The following is a 24,049-nucleotide window of genomic DNA, read 5'->3' as shown; positions in this document are numbered from 1 at the left end:
GACGAAGGCAGGAGGGCCTGCCCTTGGCCCGTGCATGGCCTTTGGGAGAACAAAAGTGCTTTTAAGCACTAGCAAGTGCCAGGTGCAGTAATCTCCTCCTGCTGCCCCAGAAGAGTCTGGGGGGTGAAGTCTAGCGGCTGTGCACTACAAACAGCGTCCCATGCCATGGGAGAACAGGAACAATTTTAAGTGCTTGCAAGTGCCAAGTGCTTCAATCTCTTCCTGCTGCCCCAGAGGAGTCTGGAAGTTGAAGTCTGGTAGTGGTACCCTGCAAACAGCATCCTAAACTTTGGGAGAACAGCTAGATTAAGGGTGCTACCCAAATATAAGAAATTGAACAGGAGACCCCCCGCAAAGTTCCACCATAGCCAACACACTTGCTCAGAATGAACTTCTGCCTGGCATGCTCAGCCCATGCTCTTCTTCCGGGTCTAGCCAGGTTGACTGTTCCCACCAACAGAAGGACTGCCTACCCCCGGATCTACTTAATACAGGCTGCAGTCCATCCACATTAGTAGGCACCTTGGCACATAGCTTGACACTTGCCAGTGGCCTTCAGCTCCGAGCCCGTCTAGTCTGATCTAGTTGTCACCTTTTGCGCAAGTGAATTGATACCACCGCTGCCCGGGTTTTCCTGCCCGAGGTTTTCCCGTTAACTGATTTTCCCACCAACAGAAGCCCCACTCACCCAACACCTACTTATCAGGCCACTGTGTAACTGCATTTGTAGGCACCTGGGCACCTAGCTTGCTAGTGCCCTCCAGTTTCTGCTTGTTCCAGCCTGATCCACTTGCTGCCTTTTGACCAAGTGACACTGCCTGGGTTTTCCCGCTCACCATTTTGCCCACCAACAGAAGCCCTGGCTACCTAAGGGCCTACCTAATGCAGTCCGCAGCATGACTGTGCAGCGACCGTGCGCAGCGGGTGTGTCAAATGCAAGCCTGTCTGTGCCTATCTGCCTCTGGACTGTGCCTGGCATCAGGAATCCTGGCCCCACAACCATCCAATGCAATAACAGAATCACAGTTGCCACTGGAACCAACGACTGCCACCACTACTCCTCCGCCATCCTCCATGACCTCAATAAAACCTACCCACAAACACGCTGCTGCCGGGCATCCCCCAGCACCACAGTATGACCTTTCTCCTGCACCCGTTGTGATTTCACCTGCGACACCTCAGATGCAGACACCACCACTTCTAAATAACTGATGCTCGCCACCACCCCCCTCCAACTATCCACCATGCTCCTCAATGTCTGATCCCTCGAGAAGCACTCCAGAGAAACCTGGGAAATAGTCAATCCTATTACCTCATTTCTGAGGCTATTCGACATCGTACATAGACTTTGCACTCCCTCGGGGGAAGGAGTATTGTTCAGAGTGTAATATCATGCTGCCAGAGACTCGTCTGGAATCTATAGCAAGCCTATCACTGCTAAATAGAAACGGAGCCCATAATACTTCTCATTTGGCTCACAAATGTACCCTGTTCAATGCCAGATCCCTGGTTAAACACAGTGTAGAATGTGCCTCCTTAATCGAATAGAAAGGAATTCTGTCCCATTTATCACAGAATCATGGACAGATGATTCCTCTGGTCCAGATCTAGTCAAAGCCACGCCACCCAAATACCTCTGCCACACATTAAATCGATTCCACAAAAAAAGGGGGGGGGGTTGGCAATCATATATTTATGAATCTATCTCCGCCTCCTTCAGTCCTATTCTCATGGAGGATTGTGAAGCCTAGGAGTTTTGTCTCAATCTCTCTCATCACTATTCTTTCAGAGGAGCCCTTATCTACAGGCCCCCGGGCCCAAGAGGGCGATTTCTGGCACAGATAGGAAGCATACTGGAAAGAGGAATTAGCCACGATTCCTATACCATTTTGGGGGACTTTAACTTTCACCTAGAGGCCTCCCTAGACCCAGATACCCTCCGGCTGCTGGAATCAATGGAAGGTGCAAATCTAAAACAACTAGTGAGAGAACCCACTCATGCAGCCGGCCACACTCTAGACGGCATCTTCTCAAATAACCCCCTACTGGAAACCCTTAAGGTTCTCCCCCTGACATGGTCAGATCACTCAGCAGTTTTTTACCAGGTCACCTTGCCTGAACGTTTGACCCCAAAACCGCCAAGAAAACAATCAGTGACTAGAGCTTGGAATAAAATAGATAATAAGGAACTACACCAACTGCTCACATCAACTATGCAGTTGATGCCTAGAGACTTAGATGAGGCCACCAATACTTATTCCAATTGGCTAGCCAATGCAGGTAACCAATTAGCACCTATAAAACATCTCCATCAAACAAGACAAAACTCTTCAGCCCCATGGTACTCTCTTGAACTCAGAGATCAGACGTTAGTCTGTAAACATCTAGAAAGAAAATGGAGGAAGGGCTATAGCGACAAGGATAAACTGGACCACAAATCAAGCCTTGCAGTATATAAACAGCTGCTCCTCAAAACAAAACAAGAATATTTTGCCAACAAAATCATTCAGGCTAGAAACTCCTCTAATGAGATTTTTAAAATAGTAAAACAACTATCTGCTTCACGCATGCCACCCCCTACAGCCAACCAAGAGTTGCATAATAAAATTGGCAATTACTTTTTTGAGAAAGTAAATAACATTTTTGTCACCTTTACTAATACATGTAATGAAACTACATATGACTCGCTACCAGCTCCTTTAGAAAATAACAAAATTAACCCGCTTTTAATCAGTTTTACCCCACTAACAGAATTAGACACCTGCAACCTACTACAGAAGGTAAAATCGGGATCACCAATGGATCCCTGCCCCACTTCTGTAGTTATTTCAGCTGCAGAGCCTGTCTCTAAAATACTGACCCCTATTTTCAATACTATGTACTCTGTGGAGCACTTCCCTAAAGCCTGGAAGCAGGCCTCAATTCTACCACTGCTAAAAAAAATAATCTAGATGTCACCCATCCCAACAATTTTAGACCTATTTCCAGGATCCCATTGCCAGCAAAAGTCATAGAAAGGGACATTAATGCTCAATTGAACACCTTTCTACAAGATTCTCAGGCCTTAGACCCAACCCAGTTTGGGTTCAGAGGAGGTCACAGTACTGAAGCTGCACTGATAAAATCCACAGAAGAGATTAGAATGATCTTAGACCAAGGTGGCAATGCGGCACTGATAATGCTGGATCTCTCTGTGCATTTGACACGGTACATCATGCGGTTTTGATGGACCGTCTTCAGGAAATAGGAGTGAGGAGCTCGGCTTGGAAACTCCTTAAATTGTTCCTAACTGACAGAGTACAAACGTAGCTCTTGAAGAATTCAAAGCAGAGCCATTTTCTCTGCCCTGTGGTATCCCTCAGGGTTCATCTCTGAGCCCAACCCTTTTTAATATGTACGTCTCCACGCTGGCCCCACTTATAGAATCATTTGGATTCACATTAACATCCTTTGCCGACGACACTCAGATAGTCGTAAACCTTCTTCCGGGCGGCTCTCAGACAGCCCCTTGGAGGCTGAAGAACTGTATGGGTGCCGTAGGGGATTGGATGGCTCAAAACTGCCTAAAATTAAATTCCAACAAGACAGAGGTGGTTTTGTTTGGAAACAATCCCAACCTCTGGACACCAGACTGCTGGCCATTAGATCTAGGCCAGCTTCCTACACCAGTAAAAAAAGTGAAAAACCTGGGCTTTTGGATAGATGAGAAACTTAACTGTAGGGACCAGATTAATAAAGTGGTCTCGACTACCACCTATATTCTTAAAACCTGCAAAAAATATTGCCATCCCTCCCTGAAGCAGCACAAAAAACCATTGTTACTGCCTTAATCATGCCCAGGCTAGACTACTGCAACAGCTTGTACCTAAAGATACATGAGGGATCTTTGAATAAATTACAAGTTCTGTAGCACGCAGCGGCTAGATTACTCACTCGTATACCGAGAGCTGAATCCATTTCCGCCCAAATCAAAGCCTTACACTGGCTTCCGGTAAAGAAACACACCCAATTTAAAGCCTTGTGCTTGGTTTTCAAAGCCCTTCACAGAACAGGTCCAGGATTTCTTAAACAACTTATTCAATGGTACAACCCTACCAGAACACTACTTTCCTCTGATGCCAAGTTGGTAACAGTACCTAGGGTGAAGAAGGCCAACTGGTGAGGCAGAAGCTTCACAGTTAATGCAGCTAAGGCTTGGAATGCAGTCCCCCTCTCTTTGAGAAACATTACCAACCTTCTTGCTTTTAGAAAGACACTAAAAACCTGGCTTTTCATAAACTAAACTAAAATTTCAATATTTCTCTTCATCTGATTCCTCTTCAGAAACTTCTCTTAGCGCCAGGACACCTTTTTGGTAGCCGTTGCACTCTATAAATAGCCTTAACATTAGCATTAACATTAACAGCATCACACCCGGCCTTCTCTTCCTGATGAAAACATGGCTCAACCCAGCCTCTAATTCGGACAATGCTTCAGCCATTCAACCCTCCTACAAAATCATACACCAGGACCGAACACACAAACGAGGCAGAGGATTCGCGGTCAATCACTAAAACACGATTGACTGCTACACGTCCATGAACGCAGACACTAACCTCATGGAACACCTATTCTTCAAAATACAAATGGAATACGCCACTCTTATGGGAACTTTCACCAACCATCCCCAGGGCCCCGAGTGGAATTCTGTAACTACATCACAAACTTCATCACTTCCATCTCCATTCAATCAACCAACTACATCTCCCTTCGGGGACCTCAATTTCCACCAGCAAGTCACCACAGATCCCAACTCATCTGTCGTCTTATACAGCATCAGCAAACTCTGACCCTCACAGCTCGTCCAAAGATCAACCCACACAGTAGAATACACCCTCAACCCAATTTTCTCCACCCAAAATAGGATCACCACCACCCACATGACCTCACTCACTAGGTCCGACCACTATATTAGAAGATACCCGCCTACCAAGCCACCCCACCAGAAAAACCAGAAACCCTATCAAGACACTGGGCAAAAAATCTGAAGAATACTGGACCCAGACCCTACAGGATCCTCGATATCAACACCAAGATCTTCAATTAATGGCTCAATGACTGTGCCAACTGCACAGCTCCCCCAGAAATAAGACCTATAAAAACAACAATCGACCCAGCTGTTACAAGAATGACCTCAAGGAAAACAACAATCTACCCAGCTGTTACAAGAATGACCTCAAGGAGTCCAAATGCCACTGCAAGCAACTTGAGAAAATTGGAGAGCCCACATAAACACCACAGCAAGATCTACATACAAAGCCACCCTCAACCTCTACCACCAGCAACTATAAGATGCAAAGAAAAAGGCCATAACTCTCAGACTTGAAGCCAGCTCCAACAACGGCAAGGAACTCTTCACACTAGTCAAGGATTTTTCCCGCAATTGTCAACAATGATATTATCCCATCAAGCACTCTGCAACGACCTCTCAAACTTCTTCAAACAGAAGAATTCCAAGCTCTACACTTTTGACCCACAGCATACTGATACGAACTCACCCAATCAGCCGGACACCTCCTTCATCCCCAAACAGCAACTAAGCAACTGGAAGATTCTCTCTAAAGAAGAAACCACCACCCTGGTGAATACCATCCACTCAGGAGCCCCTACGGACTCATGCCCCCATATACAACCTCGGAAGAACCATCATCTCCTTCACACTCACCCCTATCATTAACACCTCCATAACCACTGCCACCTTCCCGTCTTGCTGGAAAAATGCAGAAGTCAACGCCCTAGTGAAGAAAACAACAGCGGACCCCAAAACCCCCAGCAGTTATAGATCGATCCTGCTCCTGCCTTTTCCGGCTAATGTCCTGGAGGAAGCCATCAATACTCAACTGGCATATCACCTAGAACTCTATTAACTCCTAGACAGCTCTTAATCAGGCATTTGCAGCAACCCCAGCACAGAAACAGCACCCATTGCAGTCACCAAAAACATCAGAAGGATCTTCGACCAAGGAGAAATGGTCGCCCTCATCCTCTTCAACCTCTCTGCAGCTTTCGATATGGTCTTCCACAAGTCACTCATCAGAAAGCTTCAGCACTTGAGTATCTGTTGTACAGCTCTCAAGTGGATAGCATCCTTCCTCATGGACAGAACTCAACAAGTTAACTTCTCCCCTACACTTCAGAACCCAAGATACTCATCTGCAGAGTCCCTCAAGGATCGTCGCACAGTTCAACAATCTTCAACGTCTACATGACGCCCCTTGTTGACATCATCAGAGCCCATAGCATCAACATAGTATCCTACACCGGCGTGATAAAGTTCATCCTATCCCTTATTAATTCAACCATCACAGTCAAAGCAAACTTCGCCAACTGTACGAGCAACGTGAATGCCTGTTTAAAAGATGAATTGCCTCCGGCTCAACACTGACAAACTGAAGTCCTAATCTTCATACACCCCCTGGGATGCCTCTTGGTAACCCACCGAACTGAACTTGGGCCCCACCCACCTCTGCCGACTATGTCACAAACCCCTGGGATCATCCTGGATACCAGCCTCTCCATGAACAAATAGGTCAATGCATTATCTTTATCTTGCTTCCACATTCTGCAAATGCTGTGCTAGATTTTTAAGTGGATCCCACTGAACAACAGACGAATGGTCACCCAGGCTATTATTACAAGTAGATTGATTATGAAAACGCCCTCTACATAGAAATCCCAGCCAATGTCCTACACCGACTCCAAACCACCCAGAACACTGCCGCCAGACTGATTCTAAACCTCCCATGAAATAACCACAACTCTTGACACCTCAACAATCTCCACTGTCTTCCGGTCCAGGAAAGATGTAAGTTCAAGCTACTCACCTATGCCTACAAAGCCCTCCAAAACAGCAGTCAAGCTTACCTCAACCACCACCTCAACTTATAACAACCTCCCACAGACACCTGTGATGTGCATCCCAGGTAAGAGCACACCTCCCTCGCATCAAGAACACCAGAAGCAGAGGACCTTCCTTCTCATACCTCACAGCCAAGACCTGGAATGACCTCCCGAAACACATCAGAACCTTGGCCTCATCATGGACTTCCGAAGGAACCTCATGACATGGCTCTTCAGACAAAACAGTAATGATCTCCTCCTCACCCCTCACACTTGCCCTACTCGGTGCCTGGATACCCTCACAGGGGATTAGCTGTGCTTTTCAAAGTAACAAAACATAGCTGTTGTAAATGAGATGGTGATAGATGACAGGATACATCTAGTTGATTGCATGTAGATTTATTCCAAGACAGAGCTGAGTACAAATTTAATTTAATTTAATTTGCGTGTTTATATAGCGCTAGAACCACTCCCGGGGGAGTATCTCCGCGCTTCGACCGCTACGAAACCCTTCCTGGCTTCCCTGAGAGATGGTCCCTTAATGGGTATCTCCAGGGTGAGACCAGGCATCCCCGGCGGTCAGGTGGGGCCGGTAGTGAAGATGAGGCAAGCTAATGACCAGAGTTGCCGAGTGTGATCGCTGATCAGAGTGGGCACCGAGGCGAGAGAATTATCGAGTCCGCTGACCCTGGTCCAGAAACCTGCCGCGCCGGGAATCAAACCCTGGTCCCGGGCCGTCCTCTGCTCTCGGGTCTGCCGCCTCTAACCAGTGAGCCACAAAACCTCGCCAGCTGACCAGACCATCAACTGACACTGGTAGAACACTCTGGTACAGATTAGAACACTCACAGGTATTCTGGGAAGCTAAGAAGGTGAAAACACTGATGAAGGGCTAATGACTACTGTCAGCCATATTACAAGAAGAATCAATATACAACAATAACATCAGTGTTCGATTCAGACAGTCTGAGTATATTAAGTAAGGCAGCACTGCTCATCTATAGACTCTTAGGGCCTGATTTAGATTCTGGAGTACAGATTTTACTCTGTTAGGGTGATGGGGTAAAATTCCCTTTCAACTTGTACAGAGGAACCACACTCTGAAATAATAGAAGTCCTTTGGCCTAGCGGACATCTCTGCCCATTTGCAGGAACTGCCCTCAGGGTGGTTCCTGTCAATGAATTGAACGTGTGCCATTCGGCTCCAACAGCATGACCATGCAGCCTGACAAACTTTCAAAAAGTTGTTTTGTTTTCAAAACTAAATGCCAAAGCAGACTTTTGACTACCTCACTATGTAAGTTTACTCCCAAGTGGTGAGGGCCATTTAAATGTTTTTACTTTCACTTATGGTCACATTTTGATGGTCCTATGTAAAAGTAAAAGTGAACAATTTAACCACTCACTGTAAATCGGGTGGACAGCCAAAAGGTCAAAACCCCTATTACCCTAACTCTGCCAGGCCATCTGAGGAATGTCAGTGACGGAGCTGGTGTACTCTCTGTTGCTGACATATTAAAGGTCCACCCGACTCTAAATAAGGCAGACGGACCTTTAGTTTAGGATAGAGGGTAATCTATCCCCAATATTTTGTCAATTGCAGGCATTCAATATTGGTAAGCTTTTTCCTTGCATTTCTGCTGGTATCCTTACCTGAAATGTTTGGGTGGCCACTACTGAAATGTAAACCTGTGTCATCACTATTTTAAAGTGACAAAACTTGCTAGTATTTCAGGAGAACTGTCCTTGAGGCGAAGTATCTCTCTATACAAAAAAGACTGGAGACCCCAATCTATGGGCCCGATTCACAGAACTAACTTAAGACAAAATCCTAAACTTACTACTTTTGGTATTCACAGAAGTTAGGATTTTGTCTTAAGACAGACTTAAGACAAACTTAAGACACACTTAAGTTAGGATTCTGTCTTAAGTCTGTCTTAAGTCTGCCTTAAGACAAAATCCTAACTTCTGTGAATACCAAAAGTAGTACGTTTAGGATTTTGTCTTAAGTTAGTTCTGAGAATCGGCCCCTATTTGTATACTTTATCTTCAGAGGCTTTGAGCGAAGGCACCACATCCTGCAATTGTGTCACTTTGTGCAAAGATATTTACAACAAGGGGTGGTGATGGACAGAGTCTCTGAATTAAGCAGAAAGCTCTCACCCAGTCAAGAGATCAGGGCTAGATCCAACACCGTTTTTTAGCTCACTGCACCATCCCAGTTTCAGAACCTGGCTGTATGCAAATTAGTCTGTTCCTGTCCCAGTGCATGATGGGAACAGGGCAAACCAAACTACAAAAGCCAATTCTTACACTGGGAAGGAAACAAGCTCCCGGGGACCGGTTTCTGGCATTACAGCCGTCTTCGGCCCGGTTTGCTTGAATCCTGATGGTGCAATGAGCAAGGGTCTCACATCTGAGAATACCCTTCCACGCTTAGGGTGGACAAAAATATTTACAACAAGGGGTGGTGATGGACAGAGTCTCTGAATTAAGCAGAAAGCTCTCACCCAGTCAAGAGATCAGGGCTAGATCCAACACCGTTTTTTAGCTCACTGCACCATCCCAGTTTCAGAACCTGGCTGTATGCAAATTAGTCTGTTCCTGTCCCAGTGCATGATGGGAACAGGGCAAACCAAACTACAAAAGGCAATTCTTACACTGGGAAGGAAACAAGCTCCCGGGGACCGGTTTCTGGCATTACAGCCGTCTTCGGCCCGGTTTGCTTGAATCCTGATGGTGCAATGAGCAAGCAAGCCGGGCCGAAGACCGCTGAAATGCCAGAAACCGGTCCCCGGTAGCTTGTCTCTTTTCTGGTGAAGAATTGGCTTGGTAGTTTAGTCTGCCCTGTTCCCATGATGCACTGGGCCAGGGACAGACTGATTTGCATATAGCCAGGTTCTGAGCTGGGATGGGGCAGTGAGATAAATAACGGTGATGGATCAAGCCCTGATCTTTGGACTGGGTAAGAGTGGTCTGCTTAATTCAGACACTCTGTTCATCACCACCCCCTTTTCTGAATCGACTTTGTGCAAAGTTCACTATTTTTAGCACTCCAGTGCTGGTGTATTTTGGTAATACACTAGCAGAAAATGCACCTTGTGTAATACACAAAACCCACATCATTCACCAGTACTTTCCCAGCAGTCGTGGGTGCTGATTAGAGATACCCATGCGCTGTCTCTGACCCATTCGTACTGCCTTCCCTAGCATTGATCTGAGTTCATGAAGACAGCTGTTCTAAGAATCTTCTTTACTTTCTTTATTTTCTCCCTACCTCATGAACCCTAGCCTACACCTACAAATTGTAGGATGTGCAGGAGTTAAGGGGTCACGCTTCATGCATAATTAGTGTTGACCACTGGAACTAATCTTTGGAGCCTTGGATGTATTTGTCTTCATCAGACTTTGACCCGGGGCAAAGGGCAGAATGGCAAAAAAGAAGGAAGAAGAGAACGAGAGGCTAAGGGGCAAACGGGGGATGCAGGCATGAAAAAGAACAGGCAAGAGTGAGATAAAGAGTTAGAAAGTGTAGGCAGATGTGTGAGGCAGGAGTTGGAATCAAAACTAAGCAAGCTTGGTATTTGCCAGCCCTGCTGTTGTTAAGCTCCTAAAAAAAACTTTATCGTAGGAAATCTTTCGTTTACAAATTAAGCTCTTCTGAATCCCACATGCTAGCGCCCTCTCACAATTAGTGCATCGCCTTTGCTAATTCATGCTGCGCATCTTGGACAATGTAGTCAAAACTTGCCCCGAAAATGCCCTTCCATGCCACTCCATCCGCTCATTTGCAAAGACAGGCACTATTGTGCAATTCTGTTCTTGGTATCAGTCCTCATCATGTGACCTCATGCACGATGTAGAGTCATACACTTGACTGCTGTCAAGTGTGCAATGAATATGTTGCATAGCAATAAAGAAATACCGTGCAGAGCATCTAGGGACCCTAACAGCTCAAACTTGAAAATATTCAATTGCTAAATGTTTAAAACAAAGCATAATTTTAATTCAGCAATGCATGCATCTAAATCTGCAGTATTCTTAATCTCTACAGATTTATGATGTCAGAGATCGCTGTAAAAACAAACATGAGACAGAGGAGCTCTTGATAGAGATTTATTGTTAATATGCCGCTCGAGAGAGAGACTTGTGCATTGGGATTCCGCCCTGCTCGCTACAGGAGTAGCTGGGAGCTCGTACCTTGTGGGCTGTTTCTGCTGTTCCCGGAGGTCTTGGCCGCAGAGGAGGTGAAAGGCACGGCGAGCGGGACTGCGAGGACCAGCATTCTTGCATAACATCGCCAGCTGGTTCCTCTTCCCGCCCGCGCCGTGCCCCCTCCCAGTGCCACGCCCCCTGTCATACATAGGAGCCCCTGGATACGCGCATCGCGGGACGCGCGTGGGGTGGTGAGCGGGGCATAGACCGGGCAAAGAGCGGGCCGTTTTAGGCCATTAGAGACCGGACCGGGCCCCCCCTCTAACGTTGTGCCTGTCCCAAGGCTCTTCCCTTCACTTCACTAGCCTGCGGTTCTGACTGCTCCCTCGCCATGGCTACCAGAGTATCCAGGAGCAAAGCTGCTCAACAGTGCTCTAGCACACTGGAAAAATTCTTTCCCAAGGCCAGTGCTGCGGCCAACAAAGGTCACAGAGTGCCAGATACTCTCCCTGAGGTGAACACAGAAAATGTGTCAGTGGGCCCCTCGGATTCCTTTTCAACTGATCCTACTACTCCAATACCCCTTGACGTTACCCATTAATCTCTCATGGATAGTATTGACCAGACAATTGAGTCAGTCCTCCAACAACTCAGGACCCCGACAAACTTACAGAGGGACAGTGAGTCCTTGCATCTCTCCGGGGTGGTGGAGACCACTCCCTATGTGAACTGTGAGGAAATGACTAAGTCGCAGGATGAGGGACAAGTTGTAGTGCTAACGGAATCCGTAGGCAGCAGAGTGGACCATCCTCCGAAAAGGAAAAGGTCGAGGAAGCTTAGAGGGGCAAAAAGGGCCAAAGTGGACAAAACTAATCCAACACTGGATGTCAGCTCGGACATTTCGGCTTCTCCTGAGGTCACTTCCCCGGGAACTGGGTCTGATCAATCAGGCTCGCCATTAGTTACAGCTGTACCAGGGTGTTCTGGGCCGTTTATATTTGGTGGAACCCCTCCTAATACGACAGATGCTCTAATTGGTTCACTTACGGACATTCTTAAGAACCTGTTGGAACCCTTGTCTGCAAAACTGGACTCTATAGATGCTAGACTCTTGGCTATAGAAAACGCATACAACAGAAATAGTTCTAGTAGGGGGTTGGGCCCAAGTGCACAGACGGTTCCCCGGGAATCTGTGGGGAATCGACCTCCTACTGCTGAAACAAGCATACAGGCCCCGATTGGGGCACAACACAGTATTGCAGGCAGTCATGTCCCCTTACTGCCCTCCTCACAAACGTCCAGGCCCCCTGTCCCTGCACATAGAAGATCTAAGCAACCGACACCACCCCAACCAACGAGTGAGGGGTGTGCTACCAATGATCATACTGGTCGTCCCATTAGCCCTAACACTAGGCGTAGGGCGGTCAATCTGCCCCCTGAGGCAGTGCCTTAAACAGCGATTATGGTGGGAGTTCCTGAGCTCACTGGTGACACTAGAGAGCCACAGGACTCACTCCGTAATAAGGTAATTAGCTGGCTCAACATCAACAGGCCCCTCCCTCCAAACATCAAAGGAGATGTGTTGATGGTTAGAAGGATCCCATGGATTGGAGTTACCCCCAAGAACAGGGCGGGGGACTGTATCATAATCAGCTTTAAAAGCCCACTGGTTGCCCCTTATATTTGCAACTGGCTGGTAAGGCCGGATTAGTCCAACATAGAATTAGTGTCCCTCTCATACTTCTACCCAAATGTCTCCAATCTAGTTGTGGGGAGGGAACAGAGCTGGACTAGAGTGGGCTTCGCAGTAGATGGTTCACGGTACAGACCCAAGCATAACACACTTCCCGCTCATGGCAATTTTGTTCATCAGAATAGATTCTCCTGCCTGGACCAAGTAGATTGACCACAAAGGGGAGACACATTACAACACCCAGAAAAATCTGCCTTTGGGTTTCCAGACAGGGGGTAATGTATATCTGTTCCTGTAACTGACAAAAGGATCCAGGTCTCTGTCGATGAGGGGGGGACCTCCTTGAGAAGCACCCCAGTTCAAGCTGAGGAATCATCAAGCACACTCATTGCTTCCATAATGCAATCAGTGGAGCTTGCTGTATTACCCACTCTGTCGCCCACCATAACTGGTTTGGGTGACCCGGGCAATCCTGCACATGACATCCCGCCTGCATCAAGTGAAGCAGGTTCGCAACCCCAAGGTCCAGGGTTGAGTATTCTCTCCTGGAATGTGGCAGGCATTACAAGTAAGGTGGGCACCCCGGAATGGGAAACCCTGGTTAATAAAAGTGACATCCTCCTTTTCCAGGAGACGTGGGCAAGGGAACCACAGCTTAGGAAGGGGTATGATATTTCTGAAATCCCAGCAAAGTTGAATGGGAGGGGGAGACCCTCGGGAGGTCTAGCAATCTGGGTGGCGAGCCACATTGGGTGCCAGGTGGAAAGGATGGACACACTCTCACAGGACATTCAGTGTGTGCTCCTTAGATGGCCCGGTAAAAGAACATGGGCCATTGTTAACGTCTACTCACGACCAGTCGCTGTGGGTAAGGAATCCCCCACCCTAGTCGATCTCTCATCTTTTCTAAGACAAATGCCAGGTGACCTGAAAATAGTGATGGGAGGGGACTTCAACTGCCACTTCGAACCCCTGGAGGGCCTAATGGAGGGTACCTTTACTGCAGAGGATGATCATTGGGGAGTTCCACCTTCCTCCTCACCTCACCCCAAAGCTTGGTCCCCGTTGGCAGTACAACTTACTTCCCTCACCTTGAACTTTGCACTGAGGGCGTGCAATGGACGCACCCCTTCTGATACTCCTTTGGTGTGCACATTCAACAAAAAGGGCCATGAGTCAAGGCTGGACTACATATTTATAGACATTTCTTTGTGGTCCAAAGTTCAAGATTTTAGAGTGGTCCCGAGGACAGATAGTGACCACAATTCCCTTCTGCTGGAGATCCAGCATCCAGTCCCTGCAGCAGGGCCGTCAACTACTGACTCCGGAGTCGACCAGGGAGACATACTCCTCACTACAAGTAGGCGTCGGGTGAAATGGGGGAAGCTGGTTGACAAAGAAGATGCTATAAATAAGTTATATGGCTTAGCACTCCCCAGGTTCCAGGAGGTGGATGCTCTCATTAACCAACTAAGACCCTCCGATTACAATGAGAGACTATCTGGCATTCACCAGGCCTTAGTGAGGGACCTTGCAGATGTCTTCAACCCGGTGGTGCCCACTAGAAGGAAAAAGACTCGTACCCCGACCTGGTACACCTCTACCTGCAGGAAAACTAGTTCTGAGTTACTTTCCGCTATTAAAGAGGGTAGTGATAAGGTGAGGGTTGTAGCCCTTAGGAGGGAGTATAAGTTAGCACTGGCCAATGCAAGGGCAGAGTGGGATTGGAACCATTGGCACGAACTGACTGAAGCCCTTAAATCCAAAGATTCTAGAAAATTCTGGGCCCTGGTAAATAACGGAACAGGGGATCTTATATCCGCAGTAGAACCCAATATTGCCCCCTCTATCTGGGAGGCCCACTTCGGAGCACTATATCAAGAAACCACTCTATGGCCCGAAGGGATGGCGGTGGAGTTCCCCTGTCCTCCAGATATGGCCCTGGAATTCTCCTTAGGTGAGGTGAAGATAGCACTGGAGCGCTTAGCGCTGGGGAAGGCACCGGGGTTGGACAAGCTACCCGGTGATCTTTGCAGACACCATTCTGACATCTGGGGCCCGTACCTTCTTATTCTTTTTAATGCTATACTGGGAGGTATGGCGGTCCCTTCCCCTTGGTTAGGGGCTGAAATAGTGCCGATCCACAAGAAAGGGTCCCCTCTGAGTCCGGCAAACTATAGGCCAATTAGCCTTATAGATGTCCCCCCAAAGCTTTTTGCGCGTCTTATTTTGAACCATCTATTAGACTGGGTAGAGGATAATGACATCATGAGTCCCTTGCAGGCTGGCTTCAGGAAAAACACGTCGACCATGGATCAGATCTTCCGCCTCGTCCTCCTCTACTGGAAGACGGTGAGGATCGAGGGAGGAAGATTGTACATGGTCTTCGTGGATCTGAGGTCAGCCTTTGACCTAGTCCCGCGCAGGAAACTGTGGGAGGTGCTGGAAAAGCTAGGACTCCCCCCCCAGCTATTTAACATCTTAGCCAGGCTGCATGAGAATAACTATGCGCAGGTCAGGTGTGGGAGAGATGGCAATCTTTTATCCAGGTTCCCTGTCCGTTGAGGGGTGAGGCAGGGTTGTGTCTTGGCACCGACCCTGTTTTGTTTATTCATCAATAATGTCATCTCACACCTGGAAAATGTCAAGGACAACGACACCCCATGTTTGGCAGGTAGGAAGGTGCCGGCAATTATGTTTGCCGTTGACACCCTTCTCCTTTCCAAATCCCCCATGGGGATCCAGAGGATCCTGGATGGATTTGGTCTTTTCTGTCGTCAGCACGGGTTGGAGGTGAACACAGAGAAGACCAAGTTCATGATCTTTAACCCACCAACTAAAACTAGGCCCAATCCCACCCTGGGGACTGCCAGCCTTGAGAGGGTGTCTACTTTCATATATCTGGGGGTAACATTGCAGGAAAATTTAGCATGGGACCGCCAGATAGTACGATCTAGGGTCAAACTGTCCCAACTGTCGGGCGCAATCCTGAAGGTGGCCAATACTTCTTCCTTCAAGCCCATAAGTCCGGCCCTTGAAACTTACAGGACCCAGGCCAAGGCAGCGGCTATGTATGGCAGTGAGTTATGGGGGTATAAAGCGGTGAAGGACTTATCAACAGTTGAAAATAGTTTTCTAAGGCGCCTATTAGCCCTCCCACGTGCTACGCCACTCCAGCCTCTGAGAATGGACATGGGCCTCCCCCCTATTGCAGAGGAGCTTGTGTCAAAGTCAGTGAAGTTCTGGCACAGGCTCTGGTCTACGGATGAACTTCACCATTATAGGGTGGATCTTACCCATGTCATGAGTTTGAACTGCAGTGGCAAAATCCCCTGGCTCGCCTTTGTGAAAAACGAACTGTCTGCCATGAATCTCCGCGACCTCTGGGAGGACCCTGCGCGAGGCTGTCAAACAATCTCGCGCAAAGCCCTGTCACAAATTTACAAAGACAGGTCCCTTGCACACTTGATGGACGCTCAAAATAGCGGCACCCTAACTTTGCGTTTTTTAGAATCCAAGAATTCATATGCCTTTGAACCTTTTATGGATTTTATTTTCCCCATCCTGGCGAGGAAACTGTTTGTTCAATGGAGGCTTGGCACACTCCCCATTAACTCATACACCAGCAAGTGGACCAATGGGGGCGATAAAACATGTCCCTGCTGTAACAACCATGTGGAAGATGACCTCCACATCTTGTTTGTGTGCCCCGTATATCAAAGGCCCAGGAAACACTGGATAGCGCCGCTATGTAAGAACCTAGGGTTCAGAGAGTATGCACAGGCATACAGGATCTTGAAAACCAGCACCCTGGGCCACATTGTGTTTGCTGTTTCCAAATTTCTTATGGCTATATGGTTGATTAGAAAGAAAAGATCCTCTGAAGCCCCCTGAACTTTCTAGTGTTATTATAAATCCTTCCTCGCTGGGAGAGTGAATTTTATTAATGTATTTTAAAAAAAAGAAATGTATTTTAATGTATGTAATGTTTTGCACTGCATCTTTTATGGTCTATATGGCCGAAATAAAGAATTTTTGGATTGGATTGGTTAATATAGTCTTACAATCACATTGATTAACCCCAACAAACCTTGAGGCAGAAATATCCTTAGAAACCAGACAATGTACACTATACAGGATAAAGAAAATACAGAGCAGGAACTTGACTATCATGGGATGAATCTATAGACAAGGAATGTTTCCCTGGAAATAGCTAGCCTGAAGCTAAGTACATGGAGGATTTGAGCAATTCAATTGAATTAATTAATAGCATGTGAGTTAGAGCCTTCCATGAAACACAAGACATGTTACTGTTTATTGTTGATCTCTGAATTAGCCCTCTAGAAAGGAAGCAGATTGAACTCGATATGAACTACTATATCTTTAGGTAATGACCACCCACGTGCACCTCAAATAGTTACCAACCTCTTTTAACAAGTTGTCCCAGTGGTCATTGTAGTGTCCCTTGTACTGCTTCAGCTGCTCTTCATCATCTAAAGACACTACTGTTACAGGCACCACTCCAGCAGGGAAATTTAACAAGTTATACAGATGTGTGGTAGTACTGGCATCTAGAAAAATTTAAATGACACAACATTGTATATAACTCAAGAGCTATATTCCAATTCGGAGATCATAAATCACAGGATCCAGCACTACAGATGTGGGAAGTTACGTGTAAACAAAAGGCATTCTCTTGTTTATGAAGCTTTGAATAATATATGGGGTACATTTTTATGAGCTCTTCAAAGATTGTAAAATGTATGAGTAACGCTAATTGTTCTCAGAATATGTGTCCCCTATGGTTTACTGCTGGATAAACACCTTAATGCAGTTCTTACTAAACTTTTTTAAATCACAACTGAATTTTTAGACCAACAAATCTTTGCGACCCAATAAGCTTTAATAGACTTGAGTTGGCCGATTTTTTTATGTAACTAAATCATTATGAGGTAGTGCATTTCCAAGACACATATTTCCCATTGAAATAGCCACTTAATTTACATAAATATATAGTTTTACATATAAAACTGTACTGCACATGAATGGGAATGTGTGGAAATCAGGTTTCAGTGAATATTTATCATTTATGCATGGCCAAGTAAACTGTCTTGATTTGTTTTGATCCAATTAATATCTTTGTTTCCATCACATTTCAGAATTACCCAAACAATGTGCTGTTTTTGCTTTCCTAACTGTTAAGTGCATACAGTTCATTTACAGGTATTTGCATTGTTGTATGTGATAAAGAATTACATCTCTCAGCCTTTTCTTGCACACACTACCCCAGCAAGATTGTCACATATTTCAAGTGAGAGGAGTTTGTAAACACCAAATCATATGTTAAGAAAGCAGTAATTTGCCAGAAGACATACGCTGCCATTTGACCTCTTTCTTTGAAGCACAGCAAATATGACAAGATAAATGCGGAATTTAAAAGTATCATTATTTATTCCTTGAACTTTCACAACCGACCTAAAATTGGCTTACGACCTACAAGTGGGTAGTGACCCACAGTTTTGGAAACACTGCCTTAATGTGTTGTGGGGATAGATGATACCACATTCCTGGGGATAGCCAATCATTTTCTTAGTTTCATTTTAGGAAGGCAGTATTTACAGAAGATCCCATCACAAATAGAACTTGATGTCTGTCTATGTGGCAACTATCTTCTGAGTATCATAAAAGCTGAAATTAAGGAAGAGTGAGTCCCATCACAGGGTTACCCAAAAAACAGAAATGATGGTTAGTTTTACTTTTTTTTGGTGAATTTTTGAAAAGGTAACACAATAATCCAAAGTACTTGTCCCCCAAAGATGCCCACTTATTAATAAAAAGTGATATATTTAGAATTACCAAACATCTTTCCCAGGAAGCCTATGTTCAAAGCGGGACCCATAGCAGGGCAGAGCACAACATCCAGATTTAGCTTTTTCCATTCATCCATAAACTCCTCACGATAAGCCTAGGAGAGTGGTAGAAAACAAGAAAAAGTTCACAATTTAAAAATATATTTTTGGCTGTACATTTGGTATGGCAGAGAAAACAAAACAGGTGATGGGTGAAATGCTAGGACAAAACTCTGGTAATTACTCTGTACCACATTCCAGTTCATCCTTCTTTGGTCACTGTACCACTAGAGACAGGGACCGGCCATGCGGTAATCAGAATGTATGCATGTATTTTGCAGTCCTGTACTGCGAATCCAGCCACGACGCACTGGAGTATGAGCAAAGTCCAGCATAAAATCAATGAATGATAAAAGAGGTGGTTTATGGACCTCTAAGACATTGTGATAATCCGGGGGCATATTATCAAGACAGGAGATATAATTATCGCCGCTTTATCGGCAGAAAACTGCTGATAAAGCGGCGATAATGGCCTTGATAATAAGCTCTGTAGAATTCCAATCAAAGCCCATGTTAGATGTGAAGACATCTAACATGGGCTTCGATTGGAATTCCATAGAGCATAATATCAAGCCCATTATCGCCAGTTTTCTGGCGATAAAGCGGCGATAATCTTATCTCCTGTCTTGATAATATGCCCCGCGGTCTTTAAAGATCTTCATCTTCTACTCTTTCCTAAATTGGAGGAATGTTGAGGTGGTTCTAGTGGATATGGGGATGTTAGAGCCCCACCCCTGAAAGAACACTTCTGTCCAAAGGTAAGGAGATGCCCCCTTACACGTGAGTTCAAGTAACCACAGACATGTTCTGCCTTATTAGCCTCACTCGGGAAGTGCAACCGTGAGTAATGCAATAAAAGCTGCGGAAACGCAGTCCTGCTGCACCAAAAATAGTAATGCGTGGAATGTTTGAATTAAACTCAGCCACTGGTATTGACTATGGACCCCAGACCACTGCATCAGTGTTTTAAATAATGGCCCTCGCTGTGATCCCAAAATTGTAAATAGAACTGAGTAAATTGTGAATGGATGGCTATATTTACTTGAATTTTAGTCAGTATTTTGCTCACCTTTTAGTAGGTAATATCAATTCAAGAAATCATTTTGTATGTTGCAGATATGGGTTGTTTGCATTAGAGCAACGTCACTGCTACAGAGATTGTACAAACCATTGTTCAAGTAATTTCAAGACCACAAAGATTCCTTCTTCAGATGCAAGGTTTAAAGATTATGGCAGAAGGTAGTTGGGGCAGAGTTGTGCTTCTACGCTCACTGGAATATTCGTGCAGAATTTAAGTGTTCCTAGACTGAAGTCTAAAAGATTCTGCTATCTCTCAGATGTTATCTTTATGTATATGGCTGTACTGATGTAGCTGGCTTGCTGCCCAGGAGCAGTAAGACGGATATAACTCTATCTTTCTGCTTCACTAGAGTGCAGACCCATATACTCTATCCACTTTTAGCCTTATTCTCTACATTCATACCACCGTCCATAGGCCTCTGTTCTCTGCTCAATCTTGGAGTCTCCATGGGGAATAACTGCCCAAAGGAAAGGGGACAGAAAAGAGTAGAACAGCCATTTCTGGGTTTGGCCACTTTACGGCAACTCGTTCCTTTTAAAAAGACAGGAGGGGAGAGGTTACATTGCCAGTCGAGCGTGTGGGGACGCGGCTCAGTTCACAGAATAGGGGGCATGTGGGCAAATGCCTGCACCAACCAATTCACTGAGTTAAACCGTGGTACCATTACATTAGCCTTACAGGAAGCTCAACAGGAATAAGAAGTCAATTGAACGAAAATGAGGGTTTTGTAAATCTGTTTTTGATATTTTTAGTTTGGAACCATAGTTCTCACTTACAGTAACCAATAAGAACCATTCTAGAATGGTTCTTTGTTTGATGAGGTCTACTTGGTTTTTGAGACATACTAATTTACCAAAGATATCCTACCAAAAGTTTCCCAAACAGTCACTATACTAACTTGACATATACAGTTTACCTATAGCCTGTTTTGGTTGAATCACAAGGTCTGTGGTTGAAATCTAAAACTGGAAGCACTCTTGAAAAACCCCTGAAGTAACTCAGCCAGATTTCCTCCCAAAAGCCTAGTAGACATGTCTACCAGAGATACTCACACAATAGGAGAGTAGGTGGCCCTTATCAAACAATAACTAGTCTTAAGCGAAAGAGAAGCCCAGAAACAGTACACTGAGAAATGGGTCCAATGAAGTGTCAGGCCTATCTGTTTCAGCTGCTACCCTGAAATAGTGGACAGACTAATAGCAGAGAAATTGAACTCGCCAGTGGGGGATTCGTTTACGGGGGTGATCTGTCAAGTGGATCTTTGATTGTTTGCAAAAATCCTGCAGAGCTATCATAATTTGGCATCATTGCTGAGGCTGAACATAACTAAACTTTGCATTAAATGCTACAACTGCACATTAAACTATAGCAGTCACAAAGATGTAGAAAAGTATAGTTAATTATGGCAGAACTGACAAAATTGCATTTCAAGTCCTGTTGTGTTTTTTTTGAGGTTCATGTTATTAAAACAAAAATGTAAATACCTGTATGGCAGCATGTTGAGCCCAGAGTTCTTTTGCAGACCTAATTGGGTCAGAAGGAAGGCATGTCTTAGATCTTGGAAAACTACATTCAATAACTGCTGTTTACTTAAAGATAACATTCCACATGTAATCCCAAAGCAACCCTGGGCTCTGGAGTCTTGAAGATACAGCTTAAAAAACTAGTCACAACTGAATATTGATGCATAGCATTGCAGGAAATGAAACCAAAACCTGTGCATCAATTTGAAAGACATTGCATTCAATTATGTAGGATCCCTATAGGGTTTAAGTACTTTCAAGTTACTGTTAAGTTTTAGAGTTGATACAGACAAGAAAGGTAATGATGTAGATAACTTCTGAAATATTTAAAAATTAACATCCCAAGATGGCTAAATGTATTAGGATGAGCGAAATGTAAAGTGATCAGAGGGAGGACAAACAACAAGTTATCCTTCAAGCTATGGATTTTGCGGATGAATCCTCTTCATGAGGAGTTTAGATTTAAATACTTGAAGTGAATATGCAAATTTGTGACCTAAATTCAAGTACAAAGAAAGTCAAGAGAGGTGGCTGGCGATCAAGGCGCACACACTGAAGCATCAGTAAAGTCAATGGCTTATGAAATTCAATACAAAGCAGCTAACTTATTGGGTGCTCAAGAAGGAAGAGAAGCCACCAATTCCTCTTCTGTTGGAGCTATTCCAAGTAATCAAATAGAAGGTTCATAGCACTGCGGGATAAGTCTACGTAGAGTTACTTTGTTTGTGATTGACTTCTTTTATTCTTTTTCAAACAGCAGTATGCAATTTCACTGCTTTAGCTGACGTGTTTCGTCTGAGCAGCAAATAAGCATCAGACATCACCAGGGCTACAAATAATAATAACCACATGGTTTTAAATGTAGTCAGCAAGGCGCAGGATCAGAGAGCCATCACCAAGGTCACTAAGACACTAATTACTGCACAAGCACGAGCGCTAAAGGTGAATTAATATTGAAAGAAAAGTTTATCATGCTATACCATAGTGGTAACATCGACCTAAGCCTAGGATGCCTTCGTCATTTACATTTTACAGCATAGAATCCGATTGCACCCCCAGGGTGCCAGAATTAAAGAAACAATTCATGAGACAGAACTGTAAATTATCCCCACTGATAACTTTTTCATGTCAGGGGCTCACCTAATTAAGTATTCTATTGAGAGGTATCCACCAATCATACATAGTCCAGTTCTACAAACGTCAGTACCTACAACATGATAAGTAAATTATCGAGCCTACCAATATCAGAGCTTGTGAGGTTAGCTATTGATATCATCTCTTACCTTACACTTTTGCCATACATCTTAATAAAGCATGTTCTTGAGTATCATGTCACTTCTGATGCAAAAAACATCATTATACAATCTAATTAGTTAATACTGAAGAAACCAGCATATAAAGTTATCAACAGTCTTATCATACCAATGTCAATGTATTAATGTAAAAAAGTGTGCTCATATGTTAATGATTAATTATATGACCACAAAGTCACTTCTGCGCGTGCCTCACTTTTTAGTGACTCTTATCCAATCATTTACCATACACCGTAGTACATGCGTCAATAGGGAAAAGTATGTCCCTATCACTAACTGTATCAGAACGATGCCCTCGTCTTAATAATTGAGCATATCACCTCAAGGCTAGTGAAGCTTCCTGCAAGCGCCCCATTACTGATCAAACAAAGGGTATTCCTACCCATACATCACAAAACCCTAAAGTGAGAAGTCCATCATATCTCACACAGAACACTGCTGCCGCGCGTGCCTAGCTCTCTACACATACCTAGTTTGCACTTTAAGCCATATGACCTCGTGGTCAGCATCTCCATCATATTCTTCCATCCAACACTGATGTAACGCATAACTCAAGTACTAGTGTGTACTCTCTCCGTATCACATTTAAACAAAAATACAAGGAGTTACAAGTCACCAAAACCATAGTACCACCACATAGCTAAAATAGAGTTCACCTCCTAATATTAGCTGGTGTCAGAGCACAAGAACTGTCCTAATTCCAAAAAGAAAAATCAACTTTACACTCAAAATTGTTATGCATTATAAATAGGCTTCCTGTTTTCGGTTTCTATTTTTGGTAAATTCTGGTGGGGTTTATTCAGTGTTTTCAATACATTAAAAAAACGGGTTGTCAATGGTTACACATTTTGGCGCCAATGGAATGTTTCTTTTTTATTATTGCTTGCTTTCTTTACTGATTGTGCATGGTATATACACAGTATACATACAGTCTACATGAAGTCCAAATACATTTTTATAAATCAAACTTATTGTAGTACACCATACAATACTTCTTCAGTGAATCTTTGGCCATGTGAGCTCGCTCTTTCCTTCCCATGTTAACTTTTAACTGTTAAAATACTCTCTCATCTTTGGCATTTGAGATGGGCAATGCCAAAACAGCCAGTACACAATTTGGACATTTCTATGCGTCATTGCAAGCCACTTCTCATGCATTATGAAATAAAATTTCATGAATTGCTACTCAACATTTCTTTGCTTACCAGTGGCAAGCATTCTAAAAGTGTTGCCAGCCTATTCTGAAGGAGCTGTTTCACATCTACACCAATTACGCTGAACACGTGGTAGACAAGTGCGTTTTCAGACACTCATTTTTTTATTATGTCCACTACAGCAGTCATGTTTTCCTGTAAAATCTAAGAATGCAGTAGAGTGTTACTTTTTTCACATCACTATGAATATTTGACCGAATAGCCTCACATTTCGTGCCTTTGCCATCATCAGCATGCAAAAAGTCTGTAACTGATCACCACATAGATAATAAATAGCATTCA

At 44.7% G+C, this 24,049-nt stretch overlaps 1 protein-coding gene across 2 annotated transcripts in view; it reads right to left on the bottom strand.

Moving 5' to 3' along the window:
• Positions 1 to 24,049, bottom strand: part of LOC147747103 (vitamin D3 hydroxylase-associated protein-like) — a 349,697-nt gene that overhangs the window by 16,132 nt on the left and 309,516 nt on the right. Inside the window, exons 12-14 of one of the 2 annotated variants that reach the window (XM_086952353.1) lie at positions 21,202 to 21,241; positions 18,584 to 18,692; positions 17,153 to 17,298 (exon numbers count right to left, since the gene is read on the bottom strand). In XM_086952353.1, coding sequence (XP_086808479.1) covers positions 17,153 to 17,298; positions 18,584 to 18,692; positions 21,202 to 21,241 — 295 coding nt within the window. The remainder of the gene's footprint in view (positions 1 to 17,152; positions 17,299 to 18,583; positions 18,693 to 21,201; positions 21,242 to 24,049) is intronic. The other variant, XM_086952354.1, reaches the window with a different exon arrangement.

The sequence above is a fragment of the Lissotriton vulgaris genome, chromosome 1_1, assembly GCF_964263255.1.
Source record: "Lissotriton vulgaris chromosome 1_1, aLisVul1.2, whole genome shotgun sequence".
Lineage (NCBI taxonomy): Eukaryota > Metazoa > Chordata > Amphibia > Caudata > Salamandridae > Lissotriton > Lissotriton vulgaris.
Note: the sequence above shows the minus strand (reverse complement) of the source record. Positions and strands in the feature narration are given on the sequence as shown.